Genomic DNA, 21,279 nt, shown 5'->3' with positions numbered 1-21,279 from the left:
AAATTTAATCTCATCCTCGTATCCATGATTTCTGGGAGGATGTTGCAAGGACGAGTGCACTTTCACATCGTGACTTTAATAAGTAAAATTTATTTAATTCAACAGTGTCAAACTACAAAATGCATTACGAAAAGGATTAATCTTATGCTTATGCCCTCGAGGGCCGGTAGGAAGTTGCAAGGGGGTGCGTTCACCCACCAGATTTCTCTTAAAAATAAAATAAAGTATAGTAAACGAGGACAAAAAAAAATAGTTTTAAGAACTGCAAAATACATTACGAAAAATATTAATCTCAAGTGTATGTACCTGAGCGCTGGCAGGGGGCTGCAAGATGGTAAACTTTCACCATGTGGCTTTTAAAAATAAAATAAAATTTAATTTAAAAAGTAATGTGAATTTTATAGTTTTTAACATTAGTTTTTAAAAAAGAATAACTGATTTAAAATAAGTGATATTAAATTCATTTTTCGCAATGGACCTTAATACAAGAATTACAAAAATATTGTGATCAAAGAAATAAAACTTATAAATTAAATTAATTTTATGGAAATGCATCTCAGAATTTGATTTGAAATAAATAAAGAAAGAAAAAAAGAAAATATTTTTTATTCAAATGTAAAACATAAAAATGAAAAAAAAATATAAAAAACTAGGTTTTTTTTTAATGATTTGCGCCCCTGTATATGATTTTGCCGACGCCCATATTTTCTGTCTAAAATATTTTTTTACAATAATTATTGGTTTGAAAATGTATGATTGAGTTGTATTCCACTTTTTGACATGACCACGAAACTTCGACCGCCACTAATAAACCCACTAACAACTTGATGAAATCAAGCTCCACGACGTTGACTAATTTCGAGTGTAGTTGTAAAAACGTTACGAGCAAAATTTATGCAGGAGCCAATAAGTCGAATTTTAACGATTTTTCGTGGAAGATATTGACAGTGTAAAGTAATAAGGAAAAAGTTGCTTCAGTGATCCAAAAGTTCTACTTGTGATACTGCTTTATACAGACGTTAGAAGGGATCTTCTTCCGCTACTTTTCACCAGCACTCTCCGTGCAGAGCTTAACCATTTGACTTACAACGACGTCTTGAAGACGTCGTTGAATGGCTGTACTGACATATAAAATGTTCACATCTCGAAAATGTCCCTATACAATGACATTTGAAACGAATGACATCTTTGAGACATCAAAGTCTGCAATAGCCCATGAAGAAAGTAACGTCTCTGCGACATCAAAGTCTACATTGGCAAAGGAATTGAATGGGGGTCTTTAAGACATCATTGTCATGTTTCAAAAACATCAAAAACTGAAGTAGCACTTCACACAAGTTACGTCTCTGAGACTTCATAGTCTACAACGGCACTTGAATCAAATGAACTTTCATTGACATCAAAAACTACAATAGCACTTAAAACAAGTTATGCGTCTGAGACATCCAAGTCTACAATGGCACTTGAAATAAGTAATGGTGCAGAGTCCTCCAAATCTACAATGGACCTTGAAACAAGTTACGTCTCTGAAACATCAAAGCATACAACGGCACTTGAAGTGAATGGTGTCTCTAAATCTACAATGGCGCTTGAAATGAATGATGTTTCTGAGATATCAAAGTCTACAATGGTACTTGAATTGAACGGCGTTTTTGAGACATCAAAGTCAACAATCGTGCTTGAGCCAAGTTATATCTTTGAGACGTCACAGTCGACAGCAGGACTTTAAATGAATGACGTCTTTGAGACAACAAAATCTACAATGGAACTTGAAATGAATAAAGTTTCTGAGGCCCCAAAGTCTACAATGACTCGTGAAACAAAGTAAGTAATCAACTCTGACAAGAGCTAACAACAAGAGCTAAGTCTAGCTTGATATGAATGACGCCTTTGTCCTTTGAATCTAAAATGGCACTTGAAATGAATGATGTCATTAGGACACCTAACGGTTGAATGGTGTCATTAAGACACCTAAGTCTACAATGACAATTGAAACAAGTTACATCTCTGAGACATCAAAGTCTACCACTGATATGAATGGTGTTCCTGAATCAAAAATGACACTTGAAATGAATGATGCCCCTGTTGAATGGCATCGTTGTAAAATCGAAATCTACAATAGCAGTTGAAATGTATGACATCTATGAATCATTAAAGTCTGGGATAATACTTGAAATGAACATAGAGTAAAGAAGTTACATAAAGAGGCCCCGCTATACTAAGAAATTGAAGCCGGAAGTTGCACCGCTGTATCCCAAGATCCTTAGCTTCTTGAGATACATCTTGATTCAAAACATTCCATTACTGAATCTCAATTGGTTGTTTATTTAAACTTAAATATTGTTGCAAGTTTATGAAGCACGTTTTTGAAATTGCATTAAAACCTGAATTAAAATGCAAACCAATCCTCCAGCTACTTTATACGGTCCCTTTGAAAGGTTGATGAAAGCTATTCTCGCGAAGCGATCATGTTATCATAACCCCGCTCATCATTGCACCGCTGTATCCCTTAATTCCGGCTTCAATTTCATCTCCTTTTTACCATAGACGGGACCTCTCCATGTATGTTTATTTACTCTATAGAAATGAATGACTTTTCTGAAACATCAATCTACAAACACACTTAATATGAATGACGTTTTTGAGACATCGAAGTCCGCGATAATACATGAAATGAATAATGTCTCGAATAGTTCAAAGTCAACAACTTCCCTCAAAATTCATTTGATGTCAATGGTTCCAAGTCATTGTAAAGCTATTGCAAGTAAAAATGATATTAATATCGTTAAACGTAATGTAGGCTAGAACTTACCCTAGAGAGGAGCTGCTTCCGGACGTGCTCGTTTGCCTGTGATGATTGGACCTGGATCTTGGCAGCCGCGGTGCAATGGCGGGCAGACTGCAAGACTTGTCCAGAAGAGTGAGTCCCTTGCGCGGGTTGTCCCCAGAAGCTGACGATGACAGTCTGTGCGTCAGCGAGGCCAACGCAGCCAGAGGCCTGGCTTTGTGGAATTGTAGATGTTTGACGAAAGCTCGGCCTAGGCGGGACACCCGGTCACGGCGCGATGACGTGGGACTCTGAAAGGGAAAGCAGTAATGTGTTCGTTAACTTTATGTTGATCTTAAATTTGAGGAAATGGGAATGTTGGGAATGTTTAATAAAAATCTTGCGGAAGTGTTTTGAAGTTTAGAAACTTAGTGACAAATTCAACTCAATAGATTTTGATTCCTCCTCCGAAACAATTCGAATCTCCTCTGAGGGCCATCCATCAACTATCAAAGGGACCTCCGGTCCTCAAACTACGTGCAAGGCGCCTTACCTTCAGAAGACAGCACAGTAGATGGTGGTGCCATCTATGGACAGTTCGAGAATTTAGAACCAGACCAGCAGTTGAATAACTTTCTTGTCTGGCACCCCCAGAGGTATCGTTTCAATTGGAGGACATTGTGACCACGAGCATATTTAACGTCACCCAGTCACTATTAATGACGACGGTGGATCTTCGACCAGCGAGGATCGAACCCGAAACCCTCCGGCCCCAAGTCTAATGCTTTACCGATCTGGCCACCACGGCCCCTGAGGGCCATCTATAGCCTGAGAACTGCGTAGTTGAGCGAGTGAGTATTGCCTGTTACTTGAAAAATAAGCAGAAAGGCAAACTAAGAGGACAAGAACACTATTTAATGTAAAATGACTCATTAGTCTATGTAATGAGAATTGGTGTGTCAAGGCCAAATAACTTTCACTCTTCCCCTTCTAGTTATCATGGTTACGACGCTAAGAATTTTTTTCGCACGTTACTTCTGCAAATGTTACGCATTGCAGAATCAATGTAGAGGAAAAGTTCGTAGTACCATAACCATGACAACCAGAAATAGAAAAGGGAGGAGAGTGAAAAAGTTATTTGGCTTTAACACGCCTATTCTCACTACATAGATTTTAATTCAAGAAAAAATACCCTTAACCAGCTCATGATAATTGATAGGTAAGTGAACGTGGGAATGCATTACATTTTGATCCAAACCGATTTTATACATTCTATTTCTAAGATGTTTTATGTTGTTGTGGAAGACTTCTGGAGATCGGCAGAGCACTGGTGCACTCAGTCATAAAGTTAAAATTCTCATAACCAGGTGCCCGCAAAGAGGATTGGATAAATAAGTAAAAAACTCTGAATTCACCCAAAAAGTCTCAAGTTAAACTTTTTCCTGAAATTCAACGATTGAAACTTTGTTGATTTCGATGTTTGTCCCTAATTGACCCTACTTCCGGAAAATTAAAAAGAAAATTCGTTTTGTCTGTCAAGAATCTAAAGAGGCTGCATATTAATCATCGGGAGGTCAGAAATTTCCATGCAGCTTTCGTTTTTGAGCACTTATAGCAACAGATTTGCTTAACAGGAGAGAAATTGATCAGTATGCTTTTAATGGTAAATTCGTATTTTTCCCTTTATACATTAAACTACATTTGAATGGTAAGCAGTAAGTTACTGCCCCTAAGTCAGGGCTAAGGCAGAGCTATATGCAATGTACCCACAACCTGGTTATGAAATCCAGAGGCTGCAGTTTCGTCCTTGTTATGTATTCTCATCAGTATGGAATAGTCAATAACCCAACTGGAGTCAGATGTCAGATGTCATTCCTTTGAAGCTAAGAAGGCCAACAAACTGGTAGCTGAATTAAATTTATCGCCTTATTTCCTAACAGTTGTTTTCAATTCACGAATTGAACCGCACTACTGCTGTGGACTCTGGCGGATTTTTTAAATTTGTCTCCGCTACCAGTTTTCTGGAACTCTCAGCTTCAATGAGATGACATCTGCCTCCAGCTCGGTTACCAACTATTTTAAACTGATGAATCCATAGCAAACACGAAACTGCAATCTCTGGACATCATGGCCCGGGCTGTCGGTATATTACATATACATTTCGTCGCTAAAAAGCCGGATGAGCGTATCAAACTTTTAAGTATTTTGCAGAAAACCGATTTAAAGATTTCTAGTTTACTGTATCGCTTGGGAACCGCCACCTGTGTGAGAGAATGCAACTTTTTGAGCAATCACGATTGCTTATTGCTTTCACTTGACTGTTTTGAAGTCCTATATCATTTTATTTTCCCGCCAGCACCCTCTGCAGCATCACCGTCGATCGGCTCCTCACGATGCTGCTCCTCTAGCGAATACCGTCTCCAGGTTGCGTCTATATCCTACACTTACACGCATACATACACACACGTACACACACAAACACATACATACGCCTACACACATGCACAAACACATACACACACGCGCATACATATAGACACCTACACATACACACACACCTACACACAACTACCCACACACTCATGCCTGCACACAGACACAAACACATATGCCTACACACACATACAAGTACCCACACACACATACCTGCACACAAACATAAACACACATGCCTACACACACATACACATACCCCCTACCCACGAACACACATACCCCCCACACACATACACATACCCCCTACACAAAAACGCACATACCCCCCCCCACACACACATAAACACACACGCCTACATACACACACACACACTCGTGATTGCGAAAAACATAATTTGAATTCAAGAGGTCAAAACTCAAATTATTTTTTTACTATTTATTGTAGATATACGTCTTTGGTCATATTATAAAATCGACTTTGGACATTTCTGTGATGGTCATAACTCATTTTTCGATTTTTCGGGATACGCCCATTCGTCTTTTTGCAACGATTTGTATGAACTCGATTCTTTGTTTAATGAACTTGAAAAAAAAAAACACCACTAAAGCCTGCAAACCGAAAACAAGAATTTAATAACTAAAATTTCCAAGTAGAGAAAATTCACTTATTATTTATGCACTGCTAAAAAGTGCTTCTTGTCTGAAATACTTTTTTTTTTTAATGGAACAAGGGATTTTAAGTACATTCAGCCATTGTCATCAAAATGGCGTTCATCACAAACGTAGCCCATTTACAGAATAGACAAAAATATCTGTCGTTCTTTAAAGTATGATGTATGGGACAAGAAAGTGCCACATTTTGTCTTTTACAACATTATAAAAACGTATCCAACGCTTTGCTGAAGGGCTTGGACAATTGCCAAGCTGTTAAAATGACGAATTTCTCCCATTATTTCAAAAAGTAAGTGAAACCCTTTCATGAAAGAAGTCGCAAGTAATGTTTAACATATTCCTGCATTTTGAAGAAAATATTTTAAAGTCGTGCGAAATTTTCAGTCGTCCGAATAAATTCTGTCAAAGCACTAATAAGCATAAAATATCAGCGCGTCTTTTACACACCTTATACAGGGCCTGTTTACCCCACAGGCCAACTCGGCCTGCGCCTGGGGCCCCATTTTTCTAAGGGACCCCAAATTACTTGAAGAATTATGTATAGCATTACAACTATCAAATAATACACGTATTTTAAAAATAATGTCAGAAAAGTAATGACTTGTTAATAGAGGAAAAAAAATCTTTAGAGGAGAATTTTTATTCATTCTGCCACCAGTGAATTTAACCTGTCTAAACTATGAGGGGCCCCGAATTAGATTCATAAATGCACATGATAAATGACTTACTTAGTTCTGTGATAGACAAAGAGGAGCCAAAAATGCATTCCGCCGAGCCTCAAACTTATAAATCAGTCACTGTATCTCGCTATAGAGTCTTCAGAGGGCCTCCCACTTATTGTGAGCCTAGGGCCTCAATTTTTGTTAGTCGGGCCTTGACCTTATAGCAATACTAACGGTACACGCACGGCTTTGCCCCTAGTAGAAAAATTAAAAGGTCATTTGGTTCGCCTGTATATTTACAAATTTCTCGACAATTTTCTGTGTTAATTTGCTAGCCCTTGTTATGGTAATTTTCTAGTCCACGTTACAATAATTTGCTCGTCCAATTTATTTTAATCTACTCGACCACGTTATGGTAATTTACTCGTTGATGTTATGATAATTTGCTCGGTAAAATGTTATTAAAATTGGAATAGAAAAAAAACAAAATCGAATTTTCAAAAAAAAAAAAAAATCGCTTTAAGGTGCTCCTACCTATGCTACGAACTAATTTTGTACCAAATTTCATGAAAATCGGCTTAACGGTTTATGCGCTATGCGCGTCAGAGAGATCCAGACATCCAGATAACCTTTGAGATTAATTATTAGTAAAGATTAGAAAACCTTGAAAGTAGTTTACTTATTTTTATAGCATTAAAAAAACTAAGAGGTGTAAAATTAATGCAGCAAAATTTCAATTAAGAGTCGACCCATTTCAAATCAGGCAGGCAGGTATAATAAGTAAGTGTCATATGACCATCACCAATTTCTTCTTCTTCAAAAAAAAAAAAAGAAAGAAAGAAAGAAAGAAGCAACTAAGAGGCATATAAAATATCCTGGAGATATTTTACTTTTAAAGTTTTAAATTTTGTGAAGGAAATGTTTCTTTCGAAAATTATTCAAGTTATCGATCAAATTAAATTGAATGCAATTCTCTTTAAAATGAGCTATCACACAAATCTGTAGCTCTCATTAAATTGGTGTAAAATATTTTAAAGCAAATTTTAGCAAAAATTTGAAAACCTTCCGTTATTTTTCGCTGCAACTGCTGAATCATACAAAGTCCCAGTCTGATTTTTTTTTCTCATTAAAATGCATAACATATTTTTTTTAACATTTTTAAAGGGCACTATTTTAAAAAAGTTTGGCATTAACTTTTAAAATTTTGTGTAATTTTTGTTCTCTTCAATAACTTAAGTTTCATATGAAATTAAAGTAGAGGAATGTGGGGCAAAGTGAGATGACAAAATACTTACTTCCTTTTTAGCTCTACCTATCAGGTAATAGTTTACCTATGTAGTAATACCTGAAGTCTAAAGTTCCCTCTGAAGGTCAAAGCATACGAAAATACAATTGTTACTTTTATTGTATTATTTTGTCGTTAGTCAAAAATTGTTTTTATTCTTGTAAAATAATCAGGTTCGTGTTATTAACATTTTAAATATTAATTGAGACTTACTAATATTTGGTGCAGTACTCATTTGGTTAATATTTAGCTTATTTCTATTTTAAATGTTTTATAAAATCAATCATTTTCGTGTGGGTCAAAGTGAAATAATTCATTTCGTTTACATAATTCAATAATTTGTTAAACAAGTTATGTATTCTTACATTAATTTACTCATTTAAATTCCTTCATTTAATAATTCATTTGTTTCATTCAATCACGTAATGTCTAATTCATTCATTCATTTATTTTTATTACGTATTAATTAATCACATCATTAATTTATTTATTTATCTGAGCAATCACGATTGCTTATTGCTTTCATTTGACTGTTTTGATGTGCTATCATTTTATTTTCCCGCCAGCACCCTCTACAGCATCACCGTCGACCGGCCGCCTCACGATGCTGCTCCTCTAGCGAAAACCGTCTCGAGGTTGCGTCAATATCCTACACTTACACGCATACATACACGCACGTACATACACACACATACATACACCTACACACATACACAAACACATACACACACGCAAACACAGACACCTACACACACTCAAACACATACACACACATACAGACACCTACACATACACACACAACTACCCACATACTCATGCCTGCACACAGACACAAACACATATGCCTACATACACATACACATCCCCCCCTCACACACAAACACTCATACACACAACTACCCACACACTCATACCTGCAAACAGACACAAACACACATGCCTACACACACATACACATAACCCTACACACAAACACACATAACCCCACGCACACACATAAACACACATGCCTACATACACACACACACTCGTGATTGCGAAAAACATAATTTGAGTTCAAGAGGTCAAAATTCAAATTATTTTTTAATTCTTCCTTTTATTTACTCTTCTGTTTGTTCAAAAATATTTTCAACAATCAAACAAAAAATATTTTGTTTCTCACTTTGCCCCTAAGAAAATTGAATTAGTTTCAATGAAAGTTTTATCTTTCAAAAGACTGTTCTTTCTTTATGTACTGTAATTTTCAGAAAAAAATTACGATTTGTTCATTTTGAAAAAGGTAAGATGTCTTAACTGTTTTACTTTACCCCACATTCCCCTACATTTAATCAAGATAAAAAGCAAATGTTTTGCTCACTGATAGCTCAGCTTTCATAATTTAAACTGTTATTTGTGTGAATGTAAAACTTCTTAAAACTCCAGAAATTTAATCCGGATAAACCGGAAACCCTGATATATGAGGGTCGGAAAAACGAGGTTCTACTGCATGTGGAAAAATGAAATACGATAAAAGACTTCACAGTTTTCGTTTAAAAAAAAAGTAAATAGAGACGATAGCCAAACTATTGAAACACGACTAATTTTTAAATAATATTTTGTGCACAACGAAACATCTTTTTTGGGAGCTAAATTTGTAAACGCTCCAACGAAACTGTAAGCATTCGAATAAATGCTTTTTCTGATAGTTCGTCAGAGTAAAATAAGTTATTATCTTTTACAAAAACTCATTAATGTTAATACCTCTTTGAGGAGTCTGCTACTTTCGCAAATGAAAAAGGGTCATTATGGTCGGTGGAAATTGTAGTAATTATGAGGGGAAAAGGGGTTTACGGGCATACGAGTTATACGAGGTAATTTTTACGCTTTATGTTGTAACGTTTTGTCTCAAGTTGTTTTTTTTTTTTTTTGTAATCGTTTTAATACTTTCCCATTTGATAACTTTTGATTTGATACTAGTGGTGCTCGCACGGCTTTGCCCGTAATAGAAAAAAATAAAAGGTCTTTTGGTTCGCCTGTATATTTACAAATAATGTATGATGAATTTTCTCGCCAATTGGCTTGTACCCATGTTATGGTTCCACGCTATGATAATTTCGTATCTCGCCAATTGACTTGTGCCCAAGTTACGGTTCCACGTTATGATAATTTCGTAATTTACTCGTCCATCTTAGGATTGTTTTGTTCTTAAAATTGGAACAGAAAAAGAACCACATCGAATTTTTGAAAAATCGCTTCGAGGTGCACACCCCCATGCTACAAACTAACTTTGTGCCAAATTTCATGAAAATCTACCGAACGGTCTAGGCGCTAAGCGCGTCACAGACATCCTACAGACATCCAGACATCCTCCGGACAGAGAGACTTTCAGCTTTATTACTAGTAAAGATCATGCCCTATAATGTGAATATACATTTTGGTTTAAGTTATATCTAGGCACCTAGGCAGAAGTTTATTCAACTCGATAGACTGTCCAAATATAGAAATGGCCTAGCCTTAGAAGGAAATTATCGTGACACGAAGAGCGCCTTGAAATTAGCATTGATTTTTCCCAGTGAAGAGCTCTTAGGGAGGATAAAGAGTTCTCCGACTACAACCATAAAAGAAAAAGAGAAAGAAAAAACGAAAGTAAAGAATAGTATAGAAATGTACAGCTGGACGTTGTACAGTATCTTTCATACGAAATTTCTACAGATAACCATTTTGAAATTACACGAGCTAGGGTAACGGCACCAGTAACAGACATGCTTAAGACATCGCTCTAAGGTCAACTCAAATTCCTAACCCTTTTAATGCATTTAGACTTTTTAAACTATTTTTCAGTTATGCAACTGCACATCATCTAACATTTGGCTGCTTCTGGACCTTCTGAATTAGTTAATTATATTTTTATTTGCTCAATTTCGAAAAAAAAGGTCCGACCCCCAGTAACAGACACCGACCATTCTGATAATACCTAGTAACAGATAAAATGGGGAAAGGATGACTAATGGACAAAATTCCCTTCATGTCTTCAAAATCTGCAACAGTTCTTTATTTTTAGAGCTGAAGCCTTATTAAATTTAAATAAACTTGAAACACCAGCTGACCTCGTGGGGGCTGCTTTCAACCTTCCACCACTGCCTTGTAAATACCAACTTGCTCATAAAATTCACTCTTGTGACACTAGATGGTTGCACCGTATTCATGGGCCACAACAACATCAGTTTTACCCGCCTAAACTTCCTATTTTTTAAATCCAAACCTACTACTGTCTGTTACTGGACCCTTGTCTGTTACTGGTGCCGTTACCCTACGCACGTACGTATTAGAGTGTCCGAAAAATAAGGAAATTCAATTTTTCAAGTTGCACGCCCTCCTTCCCCCCCCCCTTTAATGTAGAACCAATTGTGAGAACTTTTTTATATAATTTGAACAACAGTAACTCGTGCCGACTTGCGTCTGAAAGTGTAAACCAGCACTGTGTAAGGTAGAATCGGGGAAAAAAAAAAAAAACCTTTTTTGGAAAGTTTGAAATTTTATGTAGATAAAGTATATAAAATGTATCCCCTTTTGCCCCACATGAGCGACTAAAATATTTATCCAAATTGAAAAATATTTAGAAGTCCAGCAGGGGGCATAAAGCTTATATTTTACTTCAAAAAAAAAGATTTTTTTTTTCGTATTTATCTTCTACAAAACTACATATAAGTTTAAATAAAATATCAAGTTCAAAAGTTATTAGCGAACACACTTTCAAATCAACATTTGCAAATTAATAATTGAAAATTAATACATTTAAAATAAAAAATGTAAGTTAAACTTTTACTTTTGTTTTTCAATACATGTATGTATCGAGTTTTTTTGATGAAAATTAGAAATTTTAGGGCTAGTGTGGGATACCTAAATGTTTTTTACTTTGAAAAAATGTTTTTGTGGTACATGTGGGGTATAGTGGCAACATTTTATCAACATAAAATTTAGAGTTTCTAAAAAAAGTTTTTTTTTTCGATCCAGTCTAGTATACAAGTGCTGGTTCACACTTTCAGACGCAAGTCGGCACTGGTTGCAGTTGTTCAAATTATATGAAACTTTTTTTACAACTGTTTTGACATTGAAGAAAAAATATAAGAGGATGTGCGACTTGAAAAATCGACTATCATCAAGAATAAGCTGTAACAGTACTACAAAAAGATATAAAAGTCCAGTTTTCCAGAGATTTTTTACTAGTACTGCAGTTCCCCCCCCCCCTATTTAAGGTGTGAAATTTTCAGCATCCCAAAATATTTTGAGCCTATAGTTGAGCTTCTCATAACCCCTAAAGACCCCTGAAATGTACTTCTGGCTCCTAGTAATCTTATAGCACTATGCAAGAGACAAGGGACAAGGTAGCCGTAAAAAGAATTGAATTGAAAAAAAAAATACATTGCGTTCAGTTTAAGTTCCTATAGAGATGAAATTTAAAGCGTATTTTGAAAAATCATAACATATTAAACAATAATAACATTTTTATTGAATAGTAATGTAGCACGTTTAAAACAAACTAAACAATGGTTTGTTTTAGTAATGTGTAAAACAAAAACTTTTCCGAGTAGAAATATTTTCTCAAAAGTTTGAGGGGAGGCAGAGAAAGACCTGCATATAACCATCTCACAACTACCTATCTTTTCTTTTTAAGCAATAAAAAATATTACATTTATTTATTGTTTGTGAATTCATTCGGCATAGTTCCTTGTTCTAGGCATACTTACATTTATTTTAATTTAAAAAAATTTCTGATGGTTGATCGACAAAAAGAGGTCGATTATATCCAATTAACTGCCGAGGCATCTCTATTTAAATGTTCACAATTGAGTCGCTTAGTATCAAAACCACCCTAATCCATGGATTTTGAAATGTTTTTTTAATACTATTACTATTATTATTATTTGATACTTCATTGTATATACTATGATGCCACAAAACGATTTGCGACGAATCCCTCTTGATCAGAACAAAAACCCGTTTTACTACAAAACTAGCCCAAATCGATGCTTTTACCACCGTAGAAACGTACGGATGACATCAACAACTTTACCCTAAGAAATTACTTAATCCACTGACTTTTTTTGATTACACAGCATAGTACATGGCATCAGGAGCGGATACAGGAATCCATTTTAGGGGGGGGGGGGGGGGGGGGTCATGATCATGAACGTAGTCTTGCGTACAAAAATTTTCTTCTACGAACAACACCCCCCCTCCCCGTAAAAACTCTTCAGATATACAAACAAAAATCATTAAAATCATAAAAGCTCATCAAATATGCTTACAAAAATCATCGAAATTATTGATAAAAATCATTTTAAAAGTTTTCTTTTAAAATAATTTTTCAACTTTAGAATGTAAGCCGAAGATTTTCGGAAACTACAACTCAAACTGTTCGGAAATTTTGAATCACAAAACCCCTGGTTGATGCAATATTTGCATAATACTCGACACATATCCATCTTTGATTATTAATTTGCATGATACTCGACACATCTTGTATGCAGAAAAATAACATCACTTTAAGTTATAGTAAAACATCACTTAAATCAATAGTAAAAAATGTGGCGAAAATCTAACTCATCGACTGATTAATTCCAACTGTAGAAAATTGGAGGTTGACAAAGACGTCGCAGTATAAATCTGATACAAGAACTCCAGATATAGTGCAGTCAGTGAGTGCTCAAAACAGGGGTGTAGCGTGCATGGAATATGCGATAATTTTTGACTTCAGAATATTGTTGGGGGTAGTTAGTAAGTAAACATACTAAAAGTCCCCGACCCTGGGGGTGAGCTAAAGGTGGGAGGGAGGGGGGAAGAAAATTTTGGGTCCTTCGAGAAAATGTCGGAAACGGTGAAAAAAATGCGTTTAAAATAAAAAATGAAGCTAAATAAATTTACTATGAAACTGTTTCTACACATATGTGTCAAATTTCCAATAATTTTCCGGGTATATGTTATGAAAAATCGATGATTTTCGGAAAAATTCTCTCTTTTTGTCAAACATTTGCTCCTAGTCCCTCCTAGGATAAGTATTCATGAAAGTTGCCAGTGACAAAACTGTAGAGCTTTAAATTTTCTTCAATTTGATATGCTATTTTGCTATATTTTATTCAACCAATCAAAAGTTACAGAATTTCAAACACGCACTTTCATGGCAAAAAATGGAACACTTGCCATTCACAAATTTCAAACCGACTCGAAAGGATCGCGCACTTCCTCTTTCTTCAATGAATTCGACAACCCTGATGGACAATAAAGAAGTATCTGTGGATTACTACAACACAAATGATGGTTAAGGTGTGTGGGGGGAGGGGGTCGTGAAATTGCGACTTTGTAACAAGGGGGAAGGAAAGCGTAAGAAGTGTGACATCAAGCATTTTTTAATACGAATATGTTTATGAAAAGTAACTTGTAAAACGAACTTTGTGACAAAGGGAGGGGGGAGGGGGGTAGAGGGTTAAAAATGTTGAAAAAAAAGTGAAGAGAGAATTTTTCCGAAAATCATCGATTTTTCATAACATATACCAAAAAAATTATTGGAAATTTGACAAATATGTGTAGAAACAGTTTTATAGTAACTTTATTTAGCTTGAATTTTTATTTTAAACGCATTTTTTCCACCGTTTCCGACATTTTCTCGAAAGACCCAAAATTTTCTTCCCCCCTCCCTCCCACCTTTAACTCACCCCCCAGGGTCGGGGACTTTTATGTTTACTTACTAACTACCCCTAACAATATTCTGAAGTCAAAAATTATCGCATATTCCATGCACGCTACAATGTGTTCATTGACTGGACTAATATGTTTCCTTCAGTTTTGAGTTCCTGAGTTTTTTCAACAATCCAAAAAAAAAAGAGACTACACTGCTTTGTCTCCCGAAAACGCTTCATTGTTTTTGTTATAGGTCAGGGTTTGCCTAAGTGGGTGCCGTGTGGCACCCTGGGTTGCCGCAAGGAGGGACGAGGGGTGCCGCGAGCTGTCCATGTTTTCAATATGCATGTATAATTAAAATAGATTAGGGTGCCGTGGAAAAATCATAATTCATCAAAGGGTGCCGTAAGTCGGAAAATGCGAACCCCTGTTATATGCAGTTCTTTTCTAGCAAACGCGGCTTTTTTCAACAGGGTTTCCATCTAGTACGGTGGGTTAGTTTACGAGAACGTTTGTATAATGAGGTTTTGCGCTAACACGACACTCAAATTTTACATTTCTTGCACGATACTAAATCCTAAACACTGATTTAAACTAATAAACTATTTACAGCACATTTAAAAATAATAAACTCAGCACGACTAAAAACGAAACTATCTAAAAATTACAACAGAAAGAAATAATAATCTACAGAGACTTTACATTAAAGAACATATGCACACTCAAATTTTTTATCGTTTGAAGCGATGCCTGAAGTTTTGGATATGGTTTTACAAAAATTATCGTTGATTAAATTTGTTGCATAAAAAGCGATGGGGCGTCAGACACTTCTTTGTAACTTTTCATTATACTGGCTCCTGAACCCAGCGCCGCGGACTAATTGTTTCAAGAAAAGTTATTTTTACTGTCTACATATTTTAAATGCATATGCTATAAATAGAAAAGTGACAGTTAATACCCCCCTGCCCCCCCCCAAAAAAAAAATTGAGAACTATTTACTGTTTCTTGTTATGGTTTCGGTCCGGCTTTTCTTTCTTTTTTTTTCAAGCAGTCATTTACACTACTCAAATGCAATGGACCTTGAAATAGATTACAAAGTACTGTCGCAGATTTTGATGGGGGAGGGGGAGGGCATGAACCTCATGATACCCCCCCCCCCCTCCATGCATCCACTTCTTAGGGTTTCGATCAATTTTTTTGTTTTTTCGAGCAAACATTCAAATACTGTTGCGGTTTGGGGGGGGGGGGTCATGACCCCCATGATCCAACCCCCCTTGTATCCGCCACTGCATGGCATAAAAGTGAGAGAGCATATGAGTTTAATTGGAATTTAAATAGGAAGCTAAAAAATAAATGTAAAATAAGGTCTATTTATTTCAAAACCAGCTCCAACCAAATTGTTTTTATCTTTTTATCCGTAAATAATGAGACAATACTGCTCACTCAAAAAATAAAACAAAAATGAAGTCCTACACTGAATGTTTTTCAAGCTGAAAAATATCTTTTGGGATAGTTAAGTGGGCACTTGTTTTTTTGTGTCTCCTCTAAAATTTTCAAAAATAAATTAAGCTGGCTTTGATATGAAACTCTTCGATTTAGTAATCTTTTAAAAATCGTATTATTCTTCAATCTTTCATGAAAATTGTGTCTTTACTGTACCATATGATTAGTAGCTTTTGGAAAAGGCACTTCTTTGGAACAAGTATTTATAGAAGGAAAGGCAGTAGTTGTCAAAAGTAACGATAATTTAGATTGTTATAAATATTGAGCTATGTATAAGAACGCAAAGAGAGAAGTACTTAAGAGAGTTTCTCTACAATATCCAAATGAATTTTCATGCGGAAATACCGAGAGCCGGGGGGAGGGGGGGGGGGTTTCCACGATCGCAGCTATTTAGATATTCTGATGTTATTTGGATCCGCCTGATCTGAAAGGACTTAGGGATTTATTTATTCATGTTTATTTTTTTAATATTATTTATTTATTTAAAAGAAAATCAAAATCAAATACCATACTATCACACCTTTCATTTCATGAGTCCATTATTCTTAATTGTATTCTTAAATCTTAAAAAATATACATATTAGTGCATTTATTTTCTAAATTAAATCAATAAAACTATGTAATAGATTCATGCTTTCTCCCAATTTTCCAATGAGAAATAATATTTTAATTTTTATTATCGTATTAAACTATGTAAGCAGAATATTTGAAATCAAGTCTTTTCATGTTGAAATAACTTAATAATGAAGATCAAGGTTTTTTTTTTAAATAAATGCTTTTTGACTGATAAATAAAATCTTCAATTTTCAATAAATAGTAGTAGCATCGAGGTTCTGCCATATTACTGCGAAATAATATTTACAACTAGAAATGCGGAATTCCACTTCTCGATATCTGTATTATGCTGTTTTCTATACGTAAATGAGCACGGCCGACTAGAATCTCGGTCAAGGTTGAGTTTTTAATCATCTCCAACCGTAACCGGATGATGCCTAATCCACACATTTTGCGGTTAAGCATCCTTTGGGACGTAACCACCGAAAAGGGGGTCGGAATTCCCGGTTTGTTAAGCCTAAAGAAAGTAGGAAAACATAAAAGCTTTCGCTAGAAGCGAGAATTAAGAGAGTTTCTCTACAATATCCAAATGAATTTTCATGCGAAAATACCGAGAGCCGGGGGGGGGGGGGATTTTCCACGATCGCAGCTATTTATCTGATGTTATTTGGGTTCGCCTGATCTGAAATCTGGACTGAATCGACTGGAAGCGGGGAAGAATCGAATCCACTTACCTTGAGGAGGCAATCCTCTTGGATGTTGGGCAATTGCCGGTCTTCGGCCATGATGCCTCGGGGGCCCCCTTCACCGATGTCAAAAGGGGCCCGGGGGACGGAAGAAAAATTCCTGCCGCAGCATCTCCATCCCGGCGACTGTCGCGACCCCTAGTGGGGTTCTCAACCGCATCCCTCCATCGGAGACTTTCCCCTCCCCCTCTTCCCTTTTCCCGATCGCTCCCGCTTCTCCTTAGCGAAGAGAGGGATTGCTCTCACGCAATCCGCACGGAACATGCGCACCACGACCGGATGAAAACTGCCGGATAAATAGGGGAGAAATAATCGTGTCTGCGCCTTTCCGGATATTAACATGCAAGATCTGACACACGCTAGAGCTCTCTTTCTTTCTCTCTTTCCCTCTATCCTTTTTTTTATTCCTCCACTCTTTCGCTAGATGATCTGCGAATTAAAGGTGTATGCTACTCCTCACGACTAGAGTAAAAAGTTTTCTTTATCGATTGGAAATATTTTATCGATATGAATAATCATATCGTATGAGTATGTTTGACAAAGTTTGATTTTGCTGCAAAATTAAGACAATTCTTTACGTTTAGTTTTCGTCTGTTTTATTTTTTGAAGTATATTATTATGAAGTTATCTTAGCTTGCTTTCTCTGTAATAATACCCGTGCTTTAATTCCGCTTTTTAATTGTTGCCAGAAACAATGAAAATAAGAGTCATTTTTAAAGTTAGCTTTTTCATAAACTTTAAAAAAAATAATTTCAAAGCTGAACTTAAAAAAGCGTGCAGTTGTGGATTTTGCACATTTTAAATTTTTCAAATAATGCAAGTTTTTGAGATTTCTTTAGTTCTAACCAAGTCATAAGTTTCAAAGAATTTTCAAAAGCCCTTTTTTTTCCTTTTCACTATACTTGTTCAGAATCGTTTTTAAATTCGAGCACACGAGCTTGCAATATTTAAAACATATAAGGATAAATATAAACTATTCTCTCTTTATGCGCAATACATATACTATATTAAAACTAAAGTCATTACCTTTTTTTCTTAAGCAAGGATAGGTAACAAAATTTGAATTTCAAAAAGTTTCAACTCAAGTAAATTTGAAAACGAAAATCTTTAAAATAATATATATATATATATATATATATATATATATATATATATATATATATATATATATATATATATATATATATATATATATTAGGGTGGTCCTTATTTATGTAAGAAAATTTTTTTTTCGGAATTCAACTAGTGACGCCCCCTAGTTTTGTGACACTATAGTAAAAAGTAACGTGTGTAAAATTTGAACTCGATCGGTCAATAATAACACGTGCCCCTAGGCCGTTGAACTTTAAAACTTTTGATAATTTTCCCACAAATCTTCGAGATTTTACTTCAGACCCAGTACATCGTTTCTCCTAGGTTTTCAAAATATTTTTAAAGTGAGGTAGCGCTAAAATTAATCTTTTTAATTACTTTATATCATCTAAAGATTTTACGTTGAATAAGAATGAAATAATGCTTTAGAAACTTTCCTTAATCGTACGCTTTTCTCAATATATCTCGATAGTGTGTACTTTTTCCCGATAGTCTTGGACGGTCTGAATAAATTGCTTTGTGACTCATATTTGGTAAATTAGTTGTTAAAGTCTTCGATTAACTGTACTCCTCTGTCAGTTGTATCATTCACAATTTTGATGATACAAGTGAATGATACAACTACCATAAATGATACCATAAGTGATTTATGAATTTTCCAATCACTGAGTCTGCTGCATGTTTGTTGTCATTTTGTACGCTGCTAGTTTTTCAGACATATTATATTATTCAAAGGAGCCTCGATTGGATTGCTGCAAAAAACCATATCTTCATACAGCATTTAATTGTAAAATAGTATTGAAGGGCTTTCTTTTCATGTAAGGTCAATTTAAATTGTTTCCCAAATAAAAAAATTTTCAAACAAAAATTTCTTTTGCCACTCATGTGGCTCAGGGATAAGCTCCAGGTTGCCGAAAACATATCCCTGTAGGAGGAATTTCACCAGGAAATATTATTACAAGTTATGAGAATTCTCTGTAATCTTTCTCAATTCCGCTTTTTACAAACAATAATATGTCATCAACTTCGTCTTTTAGAATTTATGTGGTATGTGTACTTGATTGAAATGTTATAAGTTCTGAATGATGGAGATCTTCCACAAAATTTTGAAGCGCTTAAATAATTGAATATCTTATCTAGAACAAAGAAAGGCAAGAACCTCTTTAAGGACACACTCTGCAGTACGATTTCAAGTGCATGATGATGGCAATCAAAATGTAATATATCACTGTTCAGTTTTTGCTCTAAAAAATTGCATGCACAATTTATACGGTTGTTACTGCAAGTAGTTGTATGAAACATTACAGCTAGAACAGTTAGCAAATAAAGCGCTATCATCTAGATATCATATACAACTGAAGAAATATCTAAGGAATTCCGAGTAGCTGTTCAATATTAGGAATGAAGCTATCACGGTAATTCTGTCGGCATTCTTTTTCCAGTTACATCGGGATGTAGCTTTGTATCCCAGTGAAACCTCCCAAAACCTAGTGGAGGCAATTTGTTGTTGTCAAATATCGTTCATTAATGGCCTAGGCCATTAATTAGTGGCCTATAGAATCCCTTGTGTCCATCTTGATGGGAAGAAACGTTCCCCTGCCGCTTGGTTGGAGCAAACGCAGAAGAGCGGTACGCTTGACCCAAAGCCATTGGTGTACATTTTATTCTCTGTAACATGTTAAATTTTACAGAATGAAAGTGAGAGAATGGTCGATCTGGAAGTAGCAGCACCTATTGAGGTTCAAAATTACTTTAAATATAAAACGTTAGAATATTTTTTCATAAAAAATGTGAAAATCCGCAATTTTTTCTTCGAAACTCAAAGAAGGGGGCCCCAGGGGCACGTGTTAATATTCATGGATTGACTTAAAATTTTGCAAGGATCATTTATTTGTACAATGGAACAAATTGAGGGGGCGTCGCGTAAAATATCTGCAGCTTCAAAAATAAGGACCACCCTAATATATATATATATATATATATATATATATATATATTTTTTTTTTATTCTACACTAAAAAATTTCGAAAAGCTACTATTTATTTCCGTGGAACGTTTCGGGATTTCATAGGTTTTCATCTTTTCCTGTAAAATGAAAGATCTTTGAAAAAAAGTTTCCTGTATTGCTACAAGGTGCACGAATGCAGACTTATTACTAGTGTGAAAAATATTTTTAACTACCAGTTTAAGGATTGACTGAGCGTGTTTATTAAGTGAATCGGCTTCAGTTTGGTTACGGTCTATCCGAATTGACAAAGCTCCCAGGGCCGATCCTAGGATGTCGGCTGCCCGTGTGCAAAGATCTAATATGCCGCCCCTCAAGAGTAATTTGCATATTTTGACTAATCTTTAACGTCTATATAAATCTTTCTTTAAATTTCTATGCCAAGTTCGAATTTAAAAAAGGTGGAGGGGGAAACAGAAGAATGATCTTATAAAAAGGAAGAAATTTTTTATAGTAAGAAACTCCTTAGGTACAATTAATATCTTTGAAGAAAGTAATAGATACCAAAATTTACTAGTCGTAAAAACGCATTTTATAATCTTTCTTTCTAATCTTTCTTCGGTGACATCAGAGAAGGGACGGAGGAAGGGGAAGCATGGGGGGAGGTGTCAGGGGTTCAGGGGAGGAGGATTCCTCCAAGAAAATTATCGAAATTGGCGTATGAAAAATATTTTTAGTTAATCTTTAGGACAAACGAGTCAAGTATATTCAAGGTACATTGAGAAATTTTCGAAATTGACGTCAAATATCGCAATTTTAGGAACTTTTTCGAGACTTTAGGGGAAAGTAATGTTGCAGTTCTTTCCTAAAATTCTTTCAAAATTGAATTCAATTAGAAGCTATTTTTTAAGACCGTAGCTTAGGAAGGATCGGCGTTCTTCCCGAAAAATCTCCGAAAC

The 21,279-nt window shown here is 35.4% G+C and overlaps 1 protein-coding gene across 1 annotated transcript; it reads right to left on the bottom strand.

Moving 5' to 3' along the window:
- Positions 1-1,622: 1,622 nt before the first annotated feature.
- Positions 1,623-17,385, bottom strand: LOC129234302 (uncharacterized). The gene is made up of 3 exons (XM_054868297.1): positions 17,272-17,385; positions 2,813-3,078; positions 1,623-1,740 (listed from the first exon to the last, which is right to left on the bottom strand). Exons 1-3 carry the CDS (start codon positions 17,320-17,322, stop codon positions 1,623-1,625), a joined length of 435 nt encoding a protein of 144 aa, XP_054724272.1. The 5' UTR covers positions 17,323-17,385.
- Positions 17,386-21,279: the final 3,894 nt, after the last annotated feature.

This window comes from Uloborus diversus, chromosome 1, assembly GCF_026930045.1.
Source record: "Uloborus diversus isolate 005 chromosome 1, Udiv.v.3.1, whole genome shotgun sequence".
Taxonomy (NCBI): Eukaryota; Metazoa; Arthropoda; class Arachnida; order Araneae; family Uloboridae; genus Uloborus; species Uloborus diversus.
The sequence above is the reverse complement of the archived record's forward strand: the minus strand, read 5'-3'. Positions and strand labels throughout refer to the sequence as shown.